This window comes from Polyergus mexicanus, unplaced genomic scaffold (genome assembly GCF_030449975.1).
Source record: "Polyergus mexicanus isolate NDT 795.1 unplaced genomic scaffold, iyPolMexi1.0 SCAF_1, whole genome shotgun sequence".
Lineage (NCBI taxonomy): Eukaryota > Metazoa > Arthropoda > Insecta > Hymenoptera > Formicidae > Polyergus > Polyergus mexicanus.
The window spans coordinates 2,040,575-2,061,719 of record NW_027223321.1 but is presented as its reverse complement, the minus strand read 5'-3'; the positions used below and the strand labels follow the sequence as shown (position 1 = coordinate 2,061,719).

At 39.9% G+C, this 21,145-nt stretch overlaps 3 protein-coding genes across 13 annotated transcripts in view; 2 read left to right on the top strand and 1 right to left on the bottom strand.

Moving 5' to 3' along the window:
* The window catches only part of Exd (PBX homeobox extradenticle), a 45,181-nt gene extending 27,374 nt beyond the window's left edge, over positions 1 to 17,807 (bottom strand). For all 10 annotated transcript variants that reach the window (XM_070315604.1, XM_070315613.1, XM_070315667.1 and 7 more), the window contains exons 1-2: positions 15,844 to 17,807; positions 13,941 to 14,014 (exon numbers count right to left, since the gene is read on the bottom strand). In XM_070315604.1, the coding sequence (XP_070171705.1) occupies positions 13,941 to 14,014; positions 15,844 to 16,076 (307 nt within the window). In that variant the 5' untranslated portion in view covers positions 16,077 to 17,807. The remainder of the gene's footprint in view (positions 1 to 13,940; positions 14,015 to 15,843) is intronic.
* Positions 17,808 to 18,524: 717 nt separating this feature from the next.
* Positions 18,525 to 21,145, top strand: part of Tyn (trynity) — a 161,750-nt gene continuing 159,129 nt past the window's right edge. Inside the window, exon 1 of one of the 2 annotated variants that reach the window (XM_070314738.1) lies at positions 18,525 to 18,574. The gene's annotated coding sequence lies outside the window, so the exon portion shown is untranslated. The other variant, XM_070314684.1, reaches the window with a different exon arrangement.
* LOC138944099 (putative uncharacterized protein DDB_G0282133) lies at positions 19,100 to 21,073 on the top strand. The gene has a single exon (XM_070315004.1). It carries the CDS (start codon positions 19,175 to 19,177, stop codon positions 20,885 to 20,887), a length of 1,713 nt encoding a protein of 570 aa, XP_070171105.1. The 5' UTR covers positions 19,100 to 19,174; the 3' UTR covers positions 20,888 to 21,073.

Genomic DNA, 21,145 nt, shown 5'->3' with positions numbered 1-21,145 from the left:
TCTCGCGAATTTACCGGATTTTTTTTTTCCACATCGTTCACATCGGAGTGTGTGTCAAAAAATTTTCTGCTGAGCAAAGTATTTCCTTCCCGAGCAAGTCTTTGGCCGGCCGAAAGCCCGTTTCCACCGTATCGTCCCTTTCTCGAGAGTGGGCGAACACGTCGGCCACGTTGTAGAGGGGTAGTCGGTAGATAGAAGAGAGGACGACAGAGAGAAAGAGAAAGAGAAGAGACAGGGACGGCGTGGAAGGGGTGCACCGACGTTCCTGGGGGTGAGGGCGCAGGAGGCAACGTGGTGTATTGATCGAGTGGCTCTCGCGTCGAGACCAATACCACTTTCGAGCCACCCGGTATACGTGTGAGTTTGCGTACGTATTTGCGAGCGTGCGCGTGTATTCTGTGCACATATATATATGTATGTATGTGTATGTGTGTGTATACATATACATATATGCACGAGTCGCGATGCCTATGTAGCCACGGACCGACCGACGTGAGCCGTATATACAGAGTGCTTCACGTAAAATGATCCAGTCGCGTGTCTTGAAAGATATTAGAGCCGGAAGAAAGATAAGAAAAACGCAAGGAAAAAATGATTTAAAAAATCTGCGAAAAAATGCGAAAGAAAAATTTATACAATCTAGTTAGAGATTACACGCGATATATTATTATATGTCTATTTTTTAAAATATTTATTCTTAAAATATTTTATTGAATATTGGATATAAACAAATTATCTCTCAAATTTTTGCTAACAAAAAATTATTATTATTATTATTATCAGTGTAAAAAAAGCATCGATAATTAAAAAAAAATCTGAGAAAAAGTTACAATCAACAGTTTGATTACAGGATGATATTCATGATGTTAAATATCTCTGCGTATTTAAATCAATTAAAATTAAATTAAATTAAATTATTTATTCGTTTCTTTATCGTGTTTTTTTCGATTCGTATATAAGAGAAGAGTCTGTCAAGTCCATGTTAACGAAAAAAATTATACTTATGGAATTTATAAAATATTCAAAACAGCGGTGCAACGTTCTTTATACGCAGTGGACCAAACTATATGCGGAGAACGAGAGGAGAGGCAACGATCAGAAAATAACTCAGTCGGCGCGTGGTATCTAGGTATACGTTTGTAGGCGCGCGCGCAAACGCGGGTGTGGATGTGGATGCTGAAAACACCATGATCTACGGCGTGTGCAGCCCCGCGAATAACACCTTGGACACTTGGCCTGGAAAATCTCCGGAGTGCATTCGCGCGGATGCACTGGCTGCAGCCGCGTACTATATTCGCGCGCGCGAACGCATAAACGTCAATGGACGGGATGCAAAAGGGAGGGAAAATTACTGCTCTTTCTTTATCGTCGAGTAACTTTCGTCGTGAGGCACGCATCGTCGCGTTGTTTAAAAAACGTCTTCGACTACGACGAATATCGAAAATATCGGCCACGTAATCTCGAAAAAGATCCTGTTATTCCAGAGACTTATGACAAAATTCTCTCTCCCTCGCGGAATGAGTTCGCAAAAAAAAAAAAAAAAAAAAAAAAAAAAAAAAAAAAAAAACGCTAACAATACTTCAAAATACTTTCAAATTATTGCGATTCATTTTTCGCTCGAATATTTTTTAAATTTAATTTTAGACTTGTAATTCAATAATGTTATCTATCGTAAAAATAATGATACTCTGCTGAATTTTGAAGTATCTCCAACAGAAATCGTAATCGCAATGTATGATCGGCCACGTTTAATGCAGAGAAACGCATAAAATCGAAGAATCTTTACGCGCTCTTCGACCGTGAGGCGACTAGTAAAATTATTCGAGGCGTACTTTATATTTGACGCCAAAACATCCGCGATAAAACCTAACGACGATAGTGCTTTCTCACGACCGTAGGACCAATCCTATCAGAGAGATCGAAAGCCGTCGAGGAGAAAAAGGTCAAGGTTCAATTTCCGACTTGAATCCTTCGGGCAATTTAAAATTTAGAATTCCAACAGAACCCGTAGGCTCTCTCCACTCGGTGGCATCAGAATCCTTTCGCGCCGAGCAAAATCGGATCGAGAAAATGGTCGAGAGAGATGCCGGTGCGTGTTAATTTTAATTCTAACCATACGCGACATTTCAGAAAAATTTAGAGATCTACTTTTAAAGTGGTAAAAAATTCTTACAAACAAGATTGAATTCTACATATCATCTTAATTATCATATTTAAAATTAGCATTTCTTCTTAAAAGTATATCGTTAATGAAGAACTAAAAAGAAATTGAGACAAAGTTATTTTATTATATTTGAAAATGTCCATTTAAGTGCTTACGATATTCTCCAACTTTTGAGAAATTTTTCATACAAGAACTCGTTTTTTAAGAATGGACAAGATCTGGAGATCTCCTTCGCGTTTCGTTTTCGCGCTAGTGGCTCCCGCGAGTGCTGTAAACGCTTTCCGCCGATGCATCATCATTGGAAAAACCACCCTTACCTTTCCCCCTTCCCCGCCCCCCCTCTCCCTTCAACTTTGCGATTTCTTCGGTTTCCAGTTAACGAAGAGACTTGTCTCTTATACGCGAAATACTGCTAAACTAAATTTGAAGTTTCGATACGAAACTTTCCGCGATACAGACACTACGTTGCAAAACTTTGTTATTCACATCTAATCCATAAATTGTACAACTTCAGTAATCTCATCTCTCTCGATTAGAAAGTAGCGAGTGCTTCTCTCGTAGAAGCGTAAATTTGCATTTGAATATTTTTCCAAATAAATCTGATAAATTCATAACATAGACACAAATACGCAATATACGGTGTGTGCTGCACGAGAAAATATTTTTTTATTAATATCATATATTAATGCGAGGTGTATTTCTGCCAGAACAATAGATTGAAAGAAACACTCCCTTATATAGGCTCTAATGGAGCCATAGACATCAGACATAGCCCATGAAAAGGCCAGAAAGGGCAATCCGTCCCTGAGGAAGGGTGGACAGTCGGCTCAGCTTCATCCCCACCGAATTCTCGTCGAGGGGGAGGGCAAGGCGCTCGATATCAAATCGTGGAAAAACCGTCGTGGAAATATCGAGAATGGAGCTGAAGACGCATTATTGTGACTCGGCTCTGCCTATGGTTCATTTTTTTTTTCTACCTTAATCTTGATAGATTTTTATCTCTGTCTTTTTGCCTTTTCTAGACTTGATATACTTTCTTACATTTTAGAAAGCAAGGAGAAACGGCTCTTTTTCATTGAGCTTTATCTCGATTTATCCGAGAAGTTTTAGAGAATACCGTCTCGCGATCCGATATTCACGTTTTGCGAGCTGCTTCTTGGCAGCGCGTTCTATGACACGGTATGCCATTATTAAAGAATCTTACGAGCACAATTAAGGCCGCCAGCAAAGTTGCGCGCATCTGGACCCCCCGGTATCGACACACGCACACCTGCACACCTTACATACAGGACTGGTAACGCCGCATGCAAAGAGGAGGAAAGAGAGAGACAAAGAGAGGCAAGGCAACTGCACCCCGTGCTTTGCGGCTGCCAAGACATTTTTCTCGCAAACGCCACTGTGCATGCATAATGCATGCACATGCAGAGGAAGGAAAGGGTCGACTCTGTCGCAGACTCCTTACGCGACGAGAATCCGAAATCCTTTGCCGTGACAATTTTTCTCATCGTCCTCCCTATTATCTCCGTGAAAATGACGGTCGCCCGGCCCGTTCTGGTAACCGTCGCGTGTAAAAATGTCAGAATCAACGAGATGATACCGGGTACGCGAATTTTCCGAGATTCCTTCCGGCTCATACAAAGTCCGACGATGCTTATAAAAGATTCACGGAACGAGCAGTCATAAATGATGAATATCTCGACACGATGTTGGGCACGTTGAGAATTGACGCTTTCAACGTGATGTCTGGAAATGGCCGATGCGTTCCAATAATTTAACACCTGTAGAATATAAGGATAGAGGGAAAGAGAGAGAAAGAGAGAAGAGCTTCTATCTTATTTTTAAAAATCTTGTCGAAACATCAAACCAGCGTTCACGCGCGCGTTTGATTGTCGACGAAAATAAATTTTGGACGCTATTCGCGTAATCATAATCGCGCAAGGCGAAGGGAGGTCACAAAAAAAAAAAAAAAAAAAAAAGATCACCAGTGATGCTGCGAGGCATCGCGATGCCCCGCGCACTCCCGTCATATTTCGAAGGCGGCGCTCTTCTGCGGCAAACACACGGGACCTGTTGCTGTCGAGTTTACGGTGTTTTTACGAGCGACGTTACAGCCACCCCTGAGTACGGGGGTTGAACACACCCTAACCGTAGAAACGATATCCCTCTCTTCATTGCCGACACCTATGCGGAGCATAGGTCGTTGGATAGTGAAAGAGAGACAGAATGAGACAGGGAGCGCAAAAGAGAAGAGTTTATTGACCGTTTCTCTCTCACACAGAAACGACGTGTCGAATAATGGCTTTAATTATCGTCGGAATAAATTTGCACAAGCATTGTTCCATACATTAAAAAATTTCAAACGAAAAAAGAAATTTTTAAGACTATAAATCAGAAAAAGAAAAACCAGAATTTAAATAAATAATATCTATTATAAAAAGAATTTACAGATAATATGTGTTTTTAGATAAAGATATATTAAAATTCGTTTATCTATCCCTTTTACTTTATCTTGGATAGATAAAATGAACGAGATTGTATAGAATCGCTGATTATAACCGAGCGAAGACGAGCGAACGCATCTTGTCGGCATCTCGGAGCAAATTCCAAGAGGGATCGGAAAGGTGAAAGAAACAAAGTTCGCAGCGAACGGCGTGCGAATGCGACCGAGAAGTAACGATATATAAGAGAGCCGCGGCGATTCCGCGCTGTGACTTCCGGCGAGACGACGCGGCGCGTATACCTATAAAAGGAGGATGAGTCGGGCGGTAAAACAAGCGCTAAGTTTTGCGAGAGTTGCGAAAGTTCTCCTCCTCGTATAGCCGGGACAAAACTTTCCAACTACATGGAGTTTTGTCTCGCGCAATTAGAAGTTCCCTGTATTATTCATAGCTGACGTCGCTTTCCCCTTCTCCTCCTCTTTGCTTTTCCGCTCTTCTCCCTTGTTCTTTCTCTCTCTCTCTCTCTCTCTCTCTCTCTCTTTCTCGTCCATCCACGGACGGTACACGTACCATGCCGCTTCTTCGTAACGCGCAAAACTCAAAGACCACCGCGGCGAAGAGGCGCAAGTCGCGCGTACGGTTCATGAATTTTAATGAAATCTCGAGCCTGAGATGGAGGTTCCTTCGCGTTCCCTCTCGCCTTGCCGCTCCTCTTTCCTCTCTCGCTCTTTTATCCGCCGGCACCTCTCGGCTCTGTACGGCGTTCGCCGCTGCCGAGAGCACATCTCCCTCGCTCTCCCCCGCTCTCTATGTACCGCCCCATAAATGGCGTGCACATTGCATCGCCGCGAAAACAAGAAGTTGGGCTCCCGGGGCAGCCGACGGCGCGGTATCGAGATATATTTCGACTACGTGATATTTGAATTCAGATTGCTATTACGAAGGGAATAATAATAGATTACAGTTATCGCGTTGTTGTTGCAAATTGGGAGTTAAGATTGTTCCCTCTCGTCGAAAATCTTTCGGATATTTTTCATTTGTTCAAACTCTTTAAACTTCCGTATGATTTTATTTAGTTACAAAACATTTGCGATCTATAATGAGATACTATAATTTTTATAACTCATGAATGATTAATAATGTGAAAATATTTGCCTTACAAACATATAGAAAGAAGGCTACAATGTACGTTGTGTATTATCATGTAATATAGTTTAAAAAAAAAAAAAAATTTCTACTGGATAATTATACTTTTTTTACACAAGATAGTAATAAGTGCTAAATGTGATATATTGTGGAGTTATTAATACAATATATATAAAGGGAACGTAATGCGATAGAATAGTCAAAGAAGGAACAATACGACATTTGTGCGCCGGCCTCTAATTTAATTCGCGATAAAATTATGCATGATATATATTTCTACCGATGATAGACGACGGGGGACGGACGGCTCACGTTGAGGATGAGCTGTCGCTCTCCTGTCATCTGGTACTCAGACGCAATTGGAATGGAGTTAGATCAACGATAACGCTCGTATTTGCGCGCGATAGAGTAGGTGACGTTTGCACGTGCATATACATATATATATACATACGCATGCGAGAGTTTGCGCGCGCATAATCGCAGGCTTCTTTCCGACGCGAACTGACAGTGGCAATTGCGACAGGTCGTCCCGTGTCTGAAATCGCCCGCATGTATATGAAAACGAGACAGTATGATACTTATTTCGCGGCGAGGAACAGCGCGACGTTATTGTTATGCCTCTCCTCCCCCTCTCGAGGGTGGCACGCCATTCACTTGTCACTTCAGGTCTCTATTCAAGAAAGAATATAAAAAGGAAAGCCGGAGAAGGAAGGCTTTAGAGGAAGGTAGAAGTCTTCGGTGATAAAACTATGAATTATACCTCATCAGATTAGTGATGTTGCATCAAATACGTAATAAATAATTACTTCATTTGCTGTAAAAAAATCCTATTAACCAATTTAATTATTATATAAATTAAATCAACCAAAATAAAAAAAAATAAATAAAACATCTCTGTAATTAAAAAATAAATACTCAAGTTTTTCTCTATATATTATGCAAAATGATGAAATGATAGAGAATCTCTCTTATTTCGCAGCGAGGAATAGAGAAGTAAAGATTAAATTATAGTTTTCATAGATTTATTTTTGACAAGAGTAACGAGATGGGCGAAATGAAAAATAAGTTTCTTGGAGGGAGACAAGGAAGATGATGGGTGGAAGCGCAGGAGGAATGATTGGAAGCCGGATAGCGGAACGCCGTTAGTTGGTGGAAAGGCAGGCAGGACAGGGGTTTAGGTCCCAGCGGGAACGAAAAGGGCCTAACGATCCCGAGCTACGAGCTTCTCTCTTCGCCCCATGCAATCTCCATAGAATTACCATACGATTAAGAGAACGCCGGCCCACGGTGTGCCGTATAGGAGCGCCGAGAGTAGCCCTCGAGAGTCTTCCAATTAGCCTCTCGAAAGATCATACTCTCTCGTCCGCATCAAGACGTGAACGCATTGACCAAGATAATCTAAGATTCGTTCGTCGGTCCGATAAAATTGAATCGCGAGAAACACACAGTATACTTGTTATGATTCACATAACAAGGAATAAAGATTATCTGAACTATTTGCGACACATACGATAAATACTTACTACCTAATGTGTGTGTATGTGTAATCCTAGCGTAAGAAATATACAATCTTATTATATTAATAAAAAGAAATATTCCTACACATAATAGATTATCAAACCAAATATATATTAATTACTCTTATTTTTCAGCAATTAACTTTATTAGAGCTGATAAAAAATTGATCTGCTTAGTTAATCTAATTTACTCATCAAAAACTTATACTCTATGCATTAAATATTGTTTCGAATTTTTCAGCTAGAAACTAGAAATAAAATAATATATCCATTCTTTGGGCATCTTCCCATTATTATAAACATTATATATTCGTAATTAATTCAAATAAATAATATTAAAACCATAACTAATTAAAACAAATATATCTTCAAAAGCGATCTTATATTATCGAATAAAATCTTTTCAGTTACATACTCACGAGCACAATTAGTATCGCGAGTGGAACATCTCCTTCATAATTCGTAATATCGGATGCATATACTTTAAAATATCGCGAATGCACGCGCGTGAGCAGATATTCGTAAGGAGAGTTTATACCGCAACGCGACAATGTGAATCGCTGCTTTCTCTCTTCTTCTTGTTCTCTCTCCCTCTCTCTCTCTCTCTCTCTCGTTCAGTTTACGAGCTTATTTTACTGGATTTTTATGATATAACGTACCCGCACCTAGCTCGGGCTCGAAGTTTATAGGTTTGAGCGATTTTATCGCGACATAACGTATGGTTTGTTAAATCGACCTCCTGCGCGCGTACACGCACGTGGCCTGTCATACACGCGCGACGAATCCTGTAAAGCGATTCTTCCTCTCTCTCAATCTTTCTCTTTCTTTCTTGACTTTCAATCTAGATGGATACTCAACGTTCGATTCGACGATTCAAACATTAAATTTGTTTGTCTGGCGAAAATATCGCGAATCTTCTTCAGACACCGAGAAACGTTTTCACGCTCGAAAAAGTTTCCCCTTAACGAAGCTCGCCTCATCAACCTCAAATTAAAGCACCGAATAACAAGAGAGCGGTCCCACCGCGAGAGCAATGACCATAACGACGACTTCCGGTCAGCAACTCCGCGCAATTAAAGCGACTTAAATGCAATTCCGTTAACGGTACCACTGTGCAACTGTCGTGTACGACTTGACAGCACAATAGCTCCTTATTCTCTCTCTCTCTCTTCCTTTCTCGAATTTCTCCTTTTGTTTCTTTGTATCGGTGCCACAGTCGGTACGCAGGGTGTTGCCGCGTATAAAGTATAACCTGCATTCACGTGAAGCATCCATTTTCTAAATTTTTAAAGATATAAATTATATATATATACACGGTAGGTCAATTTTAACACGGAAGGAGAAAGCAGTCTAAAGTAGCGATCCACGGTGATGACATTGGAATTAGGTATTCGACGATAAAAATCCGAAATACAATAGCGTTCGCGAACAATACGTGCGTACGTTATCTGTGAAACGACGACCATTACGTTAATTCCGCTACTTGATAATATAAGGGGGCCGCCGCGCCGCCTTATCAGCATCTATATAGGCACACACAATGCGTAATAACTCGCGCGTATCGCGGCCGTCTTTTCGCCGTCACAGCAAGCCGCTAATTAACGAATACGCGCGACGCGTAATCGTCCGAGTTAATTAAAGCGAATCATGGGAATCAACCGGGCTTGTTTTCCGCGGAACGAGAAACGCATCAGGAAGGAACGTATTCGTTAAGAAACATTCCTTCCCTTATTCCTTCATTCGTTTTCTTAACGAAAGGGAGCATGCACGCTTACTTTACGATTTACCGCGAGCGTGCGAATTTTTTGCAATAAATCAGTACGCGCGCGCGTGTTACAGCGTACTTTCTCGAATCGGACAAATCTCGTTAGTTGACTCCGTGAAGAAGTTCGAGACTCAAAAAAGAGAGAGAGAGAGAGAGAGAGAGAAAGCGAGAATGGCAACGGAAAAGGAGAGAACGAGAGAGCCAGGGGCCGGTTCACCTTGGGATGCTGAAACCCCATCTGCATGCGAGTATCACAGATGAAAAAGATAGAAAGAGAATGAGCGAGAGAGAAAGAGAGAGAGAGAGGAGAGGAGAGAAGGGGGAAGCGAGGCGCGGGAACAAGAAGAAAAGGAAAGCAAAGCTAGGGGAACGACATTCCAGCTGGAGCCGGAATGAGCGGCGTCGACCTCTCGAAAATCGAAGCCAGCACATTTCGGACATTGTAATAACAATAATAGGATGCGCGATTAACTTTCTTCCACAATGTCTATTTCTTCACGTTTTCTCGGCATATATCTGTCTTATTTCTTATAATACACATAGAAATATATAGAATTTTATATATTAAAAATTTGTATTCTTTTTTTTTTTATATATTTATAATATATAAGAAAGAATATAAATTTAATTTCTGAGAGAAATATATCTTTAGAAATTTTTATTCGATAAAAGAAATGTTAAAAGCGATTGTATTTTTAATCGTTTAGAGATAATCAGAAGCAAGAGCGTGTTTATTCGGTGCGTTGAAAAAAATTTGTTTCGCTTAAATAAATGGAGGCACAGGGAACTATTAATTATGTGGGAGATAAGGGCGAGGGTGAATCCAGCGTAAAATGCGCTCTGCAAAATCAAGGTCGGTTAGTTGCAGCGAAATGCATTGCTCGAGGCTCGCATGGATTCAACCTCGTTTCGCCTTTCGGATTAATATTAACATATCGTGCAACTCAAGAGCGCGAGAATATATATCTTTGCGTAAAATCTGTGCAAAATACATTTATCGTCCGTAAGGGAATAAAATGTTCTTTCGGGACTCGATCGTTCCCGATTAACGTTGATAAAACGATTGATTTTCTCCGATGAATAACGCGCTATATTGAAAGTATCGAGCGACGCCGAGTATAACGACAATGACAGAAGCATCGTGTACGGAGTATTGCATACGTTATAAGTGTGCGCAAAGGGAAATAGAATTACTGGCCAGCGGCCAAATCGAATATGGATTTTTAATTGTTAGCGCGAGTTACACCGTTGTTTCGAAACTGCAAATTCGCGGAGAGAACGGCCGTGCTATCCTCTACGATTAAATAAATTGTCACGATGGACGGGGGATGTATCTACACGCGCGAGACACCTTGTATGTAATAAACGATCGCACGCAGACGGCGAAACATGCGTCATGAGCGCGCAATGACGAACCGTAAGTAAAGTCAGCCAATCGGAATACGCGCCGCGCCAAATCAATAACCAGCCGATCCGTGATTAATGGCAGCGACGAGGATTATTATTCAGCCGAACTATCTGTTTGATCGAGGATTAATTTTGTTTGTTTTATCGCGCGCGCATGCCAAAAGGTTTATCGTCCGATTCTCCCCGATAATTATCGAAATGATCATCATTTATTGTGGAGAACAAATTTTAACCTCTGTTACGTATTCGACGCTATCTCCTCGAGATTTTTCGACGCGGAGGATTATGCCAGCTGCTCTGTACAAGGCGAGAAGCTGTCCACACACGGATGGACAAAAAAAGGGAGGATTGGGGCCACGGTTGAAAGACGAGTCGAGAAATCCCGCGGATTTTCGGGTCGAGCCGCCTTCTCTCTCCGTTCTTGTCGGTATTCAGGATCTCCGCGTGTCCCACGGGAAATCGTCCTGAGCGGTGTGTTCGCTCCGAAAACAGGTTTTCAAAGATCAGCGCGAAGCGCTACGGGAGGAAAAGGTCCCTCTACCAATTTGACCGTGACAAATCGTATTCGGAGGCTGATTGACTCTTAGAGAGAGGCACGATCGATCACTATGTGTGATATCCGAGAAAGTAGGACAGTACATTAATGCGAACCAAACGAGTCGTCTAGTAGTTGCATATCTCGTAATCGCGTCATTTAGCGTTGAATGTAACCGTATGAGTCTCTGCTTATAATCATATCTTGAGCTAAATTTTTAGCATGTATTTAGATAAAAAATCAAGACTTTTGATCCATCATCACAGATGTAAATACTTAAAGAGCAGGCTTTGTTTATACATTTAGAATTACGATACAATTTTCATATAACGGCGGAGGAATTTATGCGAGTCATCGCAAAAATTAACGTCAATTTTCGCAAGAAATGAATTCCTTTGAAAAAAGCCGACAAAAGCAAAGGCAATGATTCGCCCAATAAAAATCGCCCCTTAAACGCGTAATGTCATCGGCGTCGAACAAAAAGGTAAAGCCCCTCCCCCCCCCCCCTTCGTACGGTCCTGATACTGAGAGGCGCGCGCGAGAGCAGATTATATTAAATGGCTGGTAAAACGGTCTGCTTAACATAGCGTTTATCTGCTCCTCTCGGTTTAGTACTTTTTCACTGCCTCGTCAGCCATCGCCCATAAAACTCAACTACGACTATCTCGCGTCTCGCTTTTTCCCGCAACGCGAAAGAGAGAGAGAGAGGTCTCGGTACATTTTTCCGCGCACGCGTGCATTGCACGCAGCCCGGCTGGTGAAAGTCGTAAAAGATACAGGACCATTAAAACGATTCATCGTCTCGAGTGCTCATCATACTTTGACACCCTTTTTGTTTACGATAAACCCGAACCGAGCTGTCTCTCCCATTCTCTATTCTCTCTCTCTCTCTCTTCTTTTTCCTATATTAAACGATGCTTCGAATTTTTCTTCAATGCGATACCTCTCGTCATTGACTTTTTAAATATATTATAATTTTTGGTATAATATTAGTTTGAAGTTTGATATATGTATATATATAAAGTACAAAAGTAAAAGTTTCCCATAGAGCGATAAAATCTACAGAATATATTAAAATCTTATATTCTAAAGGTTCTAAATATATCTCAATTGCTTTAAAATATTATCATATATAGTATTATTTCTGTTCGATTATTAAAGTTCTCTCATAGAATAGAATATTCAATGCTCAATATAAAGTACGTTAAAATAAAGGAAATGTGTATTGAGAATATTTCTGGGTGTTATAAATAAAGATAAATATATGTAATTAGTAACGCGGTGATGAAAAAAAAAAAAAAAAAAAAACCAGATTTCTTTGTAGAATATTGTAAAAAATTTTACAATTTCTCAATAAAATATCTTAGCGAGATATTTTCTTTTGTTGTTTGCGTCAGCGTTATACTCGTATGTGAGACATCAGTGAGAGGTCAATGGCCTTCTTAAGTTTCAGGCAAAGCACAATTTAAAAATCCGATGTAACCGAGCTAGTAACAGAGAATACAACGATAGAGAGAAAATAATAATAGTAATAAAAAAATGCACAGAGAGTTTCCGAAAATATTTTTAATAAAATTACGAAAGTATCCAACGGAGCGATTTCGTTTCTCCTCGACTATGAGAGAAGGGGGATCTCGTCTCCTCTCGTCGTGAATGCGCCCAACGCCCTTTTGGAATACTACCGAAATAGCATAACGTCACACAAACGTGGAATGTCGTTGCTGACATCACTGGTGCCTGTGCTTCGGCAACGACACCCTCGTGACTACTCGTGCGTGTATACGTCTACGCGCGAATCTATGTATGTGTTACGCATACTCGCCGGAAAACTGATGCGAAAGGGGATAGCTTAGCATGTGTGAGGGGCGTGGTGGTGTAGTTCTTCCACCCCCACCAAATACTTTTGACGTAAACCGGCAACCCCCCACCGATCTTTCTCAAAACTCCCCGTGTCTCTCCCTCTTTCTCTCTTTTCCTTCCTCGATCACATCCCCCGAAAATAATTGCGCGTTTCGCGGTCTCTTGATCCGCGCGTAAAAGTAATCCAAACATGGCATAAAAATTATGTTTACGAGTTTCGAATGGGGGCCGCAGGGGTCGCGCGACGACGAGGGTGGCCAAAGGGATCGTGAACGTGGGGGTTGCAGATAGGGATCTCTTCCGATTCCTCGATTTCGGTCTACCGCGCTTATGAGCCGCGACAACGACTCGAAATGTCGGCGATATTACACGATGAAGAAGTTGGATACGGTATTCGGAGATTGAATTCGAAGCACACCGTCCCGATGTGCTCGATCGATGCTAGTATCAAGTATAACTTGATACGCAGAGTTTATTTATCGTTCGTTCCTCTCTCACGATGATTAAATATAGAAATTCTTTTTTTCGCGCGTGTACGTAACGGCATCGACGTCTGAATTTTTCGAGATTATACCGATTCTCCCAGTCCCCCTCCCTCTACCATCCCAATCGATTCCGAGTTAAAAACGCAATTTAAAAATCAATTCCAAACACGCAATCGGGCGCCGAAAGTCAGCGCTTTAAATAAGACCGATGATTTATGACACCACAATAACTCGCGTTTAACTCGGAGAGGAAGGGAGAGAGGAGCGGGGAATAAAACTCCCACTCGCGAGAAGCGAATATAATCAATGATGTTGCATAAATAATAATATATCCTCGCAACGTTCGATTTCCGCGTCGCGTGAAAATACATGGATACATATGTATGAATGCAATCGATGTTGCCGCGACATGACGCGAGAGAAATCGTTGCAATATCTACGATTAATCTTTATGGAAAAGTACAAATGCTGGTTTATCGCATCGAAATTGACTCATTTAAAAATTCCATTAATCTGTTAGCGCGGCATGCGATAAGCGAGTCATTCGCGCGTAAGGTTCCACGATCCAGATTTCCAGATAGTAAAAAGGACAAACGGCAATGCCGGAAAAAAAAATCACTCACCGGTCTTCTCCTTGATCTCGCAGAGGACGGAAAACAAAGCAGGCTTCATTCTATGACAGTTGAGAGTGTGTTTCCTGCAAGCAAGAATACGAGTAAACTATAGTACAGCAGAGATAATTAAAATCGCAAAAAATTGCGAGGATTGTTGCAAAAGGGAAACGAAAAATATTCAAACGAAAGATCGATCTTAGTTCTGTATAACAAAAGGAAGAGATAAATCTAAATGCGCCATTCGTTATGCAAATTATATGAGATTATACGCATTTAACGACACCTTGATTATATCAAAATGAGCCGGCTCGATATTAATAAAAGCGTTAACTTAATTCACGACTGTATTTAAATGGCCAACGTTTAACGCGCGCCGTGAAATTACAAGAATTCTCTCCCCATCATTTTGCACGGAGTGCATATATATTCTCGTGGGAGGCACATCCGACACTCTTTGTAGCGACATCAAACACACGAATACGCGAATAGATACTTAAATATATAAGGACACGCGAGGCACAGCCAGGTGAATATGTATGCGGTCGATTAAATGCCTATGTGGCCACAGACGCGATATGGCCAAAAATATGGTATATACACTCTCAGAAAGGATTTCTGCTAACGAGACAAAAAATATTCTTGACATATTTAATCGTATCACAACCTTATGCGGTATAAAAATAAAACAATTTTAAAATTAAATCAATAATTCCTTTTCTTCTCTCACGAATTAAATAAGATTGTCTTACTATCTTGAGACAAGAGTAACATATACAAATCTAAGCTTATATATTCTTGCATTTAGAATAACTTGGTGTTAGCGCCACAATAGTCGGCGCGAAACCGATACGCGATGGCGTTACTAGGCATTTTATTCTAGATTTAAGAATTTTCCATTTAAGATTAAAATATTCCTTTTTCAATAATAAATATGATTGTCGCTATATCGATCCTATTTTATGATAGATTGATCCTGAAATCTTTTCTGTGGGTGTAGGAGGAACGCGTTGCTCGCCTATTTTGTGCCTTCGACGGTTGTTTATTTGCCAACGTAGCGTCGACTCCCTCCGCGAATTGTATCTAGATTAAATATAGAAAAAATTTGCGTATTCAGTTGTCGAATCGTATATATAGATAGATATAGTCACTGTTTGCCGAGATATGTGTAATGTACCATATACCGTGAGATAAATTAGACTGATTACAACGAGCTATAATTTGCCAAGTATAATTGCACATAGATAACACGCGTGTTGTTCATCGTCATTAATTATCTTTCATTTCGTACAATTAAACTGCAAAGATTGCGTGCTTCGGATTTCTTAAATAAATATGGAGATGCATTTTTTTTTTTTTTTGTGCGTGACACTACAAGCACCGATGACCGTATTTATACACGGATACTTTGTACGTAATCTATCCGATAAAAATGCGCTCCCACGAATCGTCGAGATTCAAAATAAAAGCATCGCGCACGCATCGTATTTTATAATCGCGCAAGCATCGTCTCGATCTTACGAGAATTTACACGCGGCGACGAATCAACCTCACAAATCGAAAAAGTACCATTAAATCTTTAATTGCACGATTAACGGAGTCGCGAGGATAATTTCTACTCCGATATATCATTAACGCGTATGCCGAGCATTTCGTATAAAAGTATCGAACTCCTTCATTAATACGGAACATTGTAAATATTAGATACGCGATATATTGAATATATTAAATAAATAATGTAATATGCAAAATATTAAATAATCATCATGTGTTCGAAATAAAAATTACAAAGGTATCGAAGTGAATCGGAGGGAGATATCTCGAGAAGAGCAAGATTCGACGAAATTAAAAGATCGCATCTCGCGCGCGAGCACGTTAAAAAAAAAAAAAAATGGCGGAAAAGGGATACACATACCTCGCTTGCGCCTCGTCCAAGCTCTGATCGGTGATGTTCATGATCTGCTGTAGGATCTCGCCAATGTCCTGTTTCCTGGCCTCGACCGCCTGATCGGGGCCTTGGGTCGCGGTTCCGTCGACCGGACCCATGCTGCCATAACCGGCCGTGTTCTGGGCCGCCTGGCCCTGGTTTCCACCCATCAGACCCACACCTGAACCTCCGTGTTGTAGCATATTGCCAGTCTCATCCATCAACCGGACTCCGCTGCCTTAACTCTCGGTGGTGGATCAGTCGTCGACCACCGTGTTCCGCGTGTCTCACGTTCTTATGTATGTGTTTATATATTTGTGTGTGTGTGTGTCTGATAGTGTGTTTACTTATATTTGCTCCGTCGAAAAGGATCGACGGAGCGCACCACGCACGTACCACACTTACGCGTTATACTCGTATACCAAGCTCCGAACAGCGTTGCGGAGAGACGCGTCGAATAAGAAACTTACACAGGGATGAACGCGTCGAACGATACGATGATGCACGTGCTCTCCCTCTCTTTCTCTACGGAAACGTTGTCCTTCGGAGACTTGCACACTTGCAAAAATATACTATCTCTCTCTCTCTCTCTATCTCCGTCGTTACAAATACCTCGTGACTTTATGCACTGCTGCTTCCCGCAGCGATCCCCGAAACGCGAACGTGTTGGAGGTTATGCTGACGCCGTGGTCTTTGTCCTTCTGCGCGTATCGTTCGGCAGTTTTAACTCCGCACGCTCCGTTTTGTTCCTTTCTCTCACTCTGACGCTCTCTTTCTCTCTCTCTCTCTCTCTCTCTCTCTAACGTCTCTCCCTCTTGCGCCGCACGCTACCAAACCTCCGATCTTCTATCTTCGTCCGTTCCGCACTCTCTCGCGCGCACACCTCTAATTATTTCAGTTTCTAAAATCTGATATACACAATATAGGGCCAAGGGAAAATGGTGGTCTTTGGCGGCGGTTTAAACTTTGACGGATTGTCGAGTTTTACGTATACGCGGTTGTATCGAGACGGTCGGCGTCGCGCCCGGGCCCATACTCTTTCCTCGTCACTATATATATATATATATATATATGTATATATATATATATATGTATATAGATATATATATATATATAATATCTCCTCTCTTTCTTTTATCTTTCTTCCTCGTCGGTGTGTGACTCTATTCGTTACGGCCAAGGAAAATCGGCGTCGTTTTCCGAGTCATTCGCGTCACGGACGTCGCACGCGAAGTTATCTGCTTTTACAAGGCAACCGCACGACAGTGACGGTGACGGTGACGGCGACGGTGGCGGTGGCGGTAACGATGACGACGACGCGCGCGAACCGACCGTTTCCGTCGCTCTTCTCACTGTTCTCGGTCGCTCGAGCGACTGCTACGCGGCTCGCTCGCGGGTATACGCGAGCGTACGTGTACCTTGGCAATACTGTGCGTGCGTGCGCCAATCGGCGGCCATAGTAGCCGCCGCGGCCAATCAGAGTGTCCCGTGCATCGGCCGCCGCGTCTCACCCTCTTCGTCGCGCGTCCATCCGTTGTCCGCGTGCGCATCCACCTTGTTATTTACAACGGCGTGATCTCGGCGTTCGTCATCGCGATCTCATAACCTAACCTTTTCGCGCCTTCTTGTACAAGCGACACTTCATCTCACCTCACACCTCGAGGACGACGATCTCGCTTGCTTCTCGGAGATGCGAATGCGTCGTGTCCCGACGTGGCGCGAGTTTTGCCCTCTAGACAAACGATGCGAACTTTACACAACTCCGCCCACTCTCCCTCGCTCAATCGTTCTCTTGTTTCTTTTCTTGTCGCGCAAATATTTCGAGCCGATCGAACGCGGTTTCGGCGTCGAGCGGTATCTGATCGAGACGATTATCGGAATAGAAATTGGCGTTGACGGATCGCGATGACGCGCGTCGTGGATCGCGATGACGCGTCGGTCGGACGAGAAGGGTTCGCGCGTTGTGTATGTGCGCGACGCGCGAGGGCGCGAGTCGTAAATTACTACGGACTTTGTGCGCAGGCTCGAGCGCAAAATGGCTGCCGTGCAATCAGCGGCTATATTCGCCAAGCGGGAAACGTACTAAATTAAACGCGCGACTTGATCCTATTTTTGTGCTTCGTTTTTTCAATTCGCAGACGTATAATGGCCGAACGAATTATTTATATTATATATATGAAAATGTCCATGCGTTTTGCGTGTTGATTTAACTAGACTTGGTCACTGAGAAGAGCTTAATTTTTTTATTAAATCAAATATTAATTAACCAGATGTTTCAAATTATCCGAGCTTGTGGATCATGTGATTATTAAACTAATTATAGTAAGAATACCTATAGAAACAAGATGCCTTGATATTTTTAATCAATTTCATCTTTTGTCTTCAGATATAGAGCAATTCGTTTCGTATTCAGCCAAATACTAAAGTAGACCACGTATAATAAAAATATTGGAAATCCCGAGCACACAATCCCTCGTATCGATCGATGCTTTAGGGATTTTCACTACATCAGTCGATTGACCAATCATATTCTCAGAACTACAGTCATGATGCATGAATAACTAGATACGATGTTACGAAGACTTTTAATCGTTTAAATAACCAATCAGAATAAAGGGACAAAAACGTCTTTGCTCTGATCAAACGCTTCGAAATTTTCGTGACATCAAACATCAAACATCAGTAATACTGCATACTGCGGCAGTATATCTTAAGATATGTATGTTTGATCTTTTTTTAGTATACTTTTTTATGCAGAAAAGAGTCTAAAGAAATTTTTACGTAGATGATCACACACATATATTCGTGATCTACGTACTAATAATCTAATGAAATAGAGAAGAATTTAGTAATATCAAAGTAATATACCATTAAATAAAGAGATTTCGACACGTGGATCTTACATTTAGAAAGGCAGCTTATAAAAAATTGCTATTCAGCTGATGTCGAGTGAAACATTATTGTATTTACAAGCGATTTTTTGTAATATTAGGTGAGAAAAATTGTTATTATTAATGCGTCAAAAAAAGCAAAGATTATTTTATATTATTATATTTCAAAAAAAGGAAAAAATATTTATATTAATTTCATCTCTCTCTCTCTCTCTCTTTTTATATGTACAGGTGAAAATATCATACATATATGATATAACTTTAGCAAACAAAGATCCAGCTAGAAGATTTGGAACTTAGTTAATGTTTAATTTTTTGCATGAAGATATATATATATATATATATATATATATATTTATATATAGAACATTTTACATTTTTATATTTTGACCTATTGTTGTATAACGATACTCTTCAATATAACAAATATGCAATCAAAAGTGGACGATAGGAAAACAATGGACAACAATTTTTCAAATACTATGATGGATTATGAGAAATATTATAAAAGAAGTGTTAACGGCTATTATAATCTACATTTTTCAAACAAGAAGAGACTCAGTGTTAATGAAATAAAGGAAATATTTTCAGCATATGGAAGAGTTGTAGCTGTAAATGTTACTGACAAAGAGGATGGATTTAGATTTGTAAAATATGAAACATTAGATGAAACAATATGCTGTATAAGAGGTTTAGCAAACAGCAATATCGTACAGTTATTACCAGAAAAGAGTAAAGTGAAAGATTTAAATAATAGATTGGATAAAAAAAATTCAAGTCAATGGCAGACAGCAAGAACTGAAAACTCATTTCAGAGAACATTTGGTACTGACAAACAATTAAATCTAAACTCTGCTCAGAATGGAAAATTCTCAGAAATTGAAAGTTTAACTCATAATATAAAAACTTCTAATGGGCATAGTCGATTTGACAATGTTGATAATTTTTCAGATACTGGTTCTAAAAATTCAATACATAGCTTTAAATCTAATGTAAATGCGATTAAATGTGATAAATCAAATGCACTGGAATCCAATTCGCTTTCTTCAAGAAAACAAAATTTCGTCAATAATTCAAATAAAATAGATTATGAAAAATATTATAAAATAGTAAAAGATGGAAATTATGTTATACATTTTGCAAACAAAAAGGAACTCAGTTTAGAAGAGATCAGAAAATTATTTTCACCTTATGGAAATGTTATATCTGTAAATGTCAGTGGAAGTAAGATTAGTGGACTTGTATTTGTAAAGTATAAAACATTGCAGGAAACAATAACATGTTTGGAAGGCTTACAAAATAACCATGTGATATGTATATTACCACAAAAGGATAAAATTGACGATACAATGAAAAAAATAGATCAAAGAAATTCATATCATTTACAACCTACCGAAACGCAAGATTCATTTCAAGAGACTAGCAAACAATTTAACTCAAATTCCAATTATGATAAAAAATCCTCAGAAGCTGAGGAAAAATTAATTTGTAATACAACTTTAGATCAGGATAGATTTGACAATATTAACAATATTTCAGATAGTGATTCTCGAAGTTTAAACTATGGCTATAAATCTGTAACTGCAATTACAGATTCAGATTCTCTGATATCTGATGAGCAACATACGCTATCGAAACAAAAAAGTTCCATTAACTGTGAAATAACTGATTATGATCGAAAACAGCAACAGAAGAATAAATTTCATCCTTTTACAAAGCAAGATACAAATACTTATACGAATAAGGATATATCTGATAAAATACCAGCATTAATCTCTGACACAGAAATAAAGCAAAAGGAATTTGATGCAATGTCCAATAGCTCTTTACAATCTGGGAATAAGAATGCCTCATCTAATGTCATGATTATACCAATGCAGGAAATAATTGTTGCTAATATTCATGCAAATTATGACGTGCATTATATTTTACATTTGTTTAAGAGATATAACCCAATTTCGGCTACGTTTGTAGAGAAAATTTTAGAAACTAATATACGATATTGTCGTGTTTATTTTAAAACAATACAAGATGCAGTAACTATTGAAGAAGAATTTGATAATTTTGATTTATCTGGAAAAAATCTTATTGTTCTTCGAATTTCGCAGTTAATGAAGGAAGCTACAAATAATTGTAAATAGTATTCTCCTTTAATATTTATCGCATCACATTAAATCTATACAATCATATTAGATTTGTTATCTGATAAGGTTTTTTTCATTAAAAAATATCATTAGATATATTTTTCTATATACATTTGTTAACTTTTTAGTTTATAGAAACGTACTTTTTTCATTTTTATTGTCTAATAAAAATGGTATGAAGGCGATGTTTATTTATAAAGAAACAACTAATAAAAACATATAAAAAGCAATAATAAAATTTGATTTCTACTTATA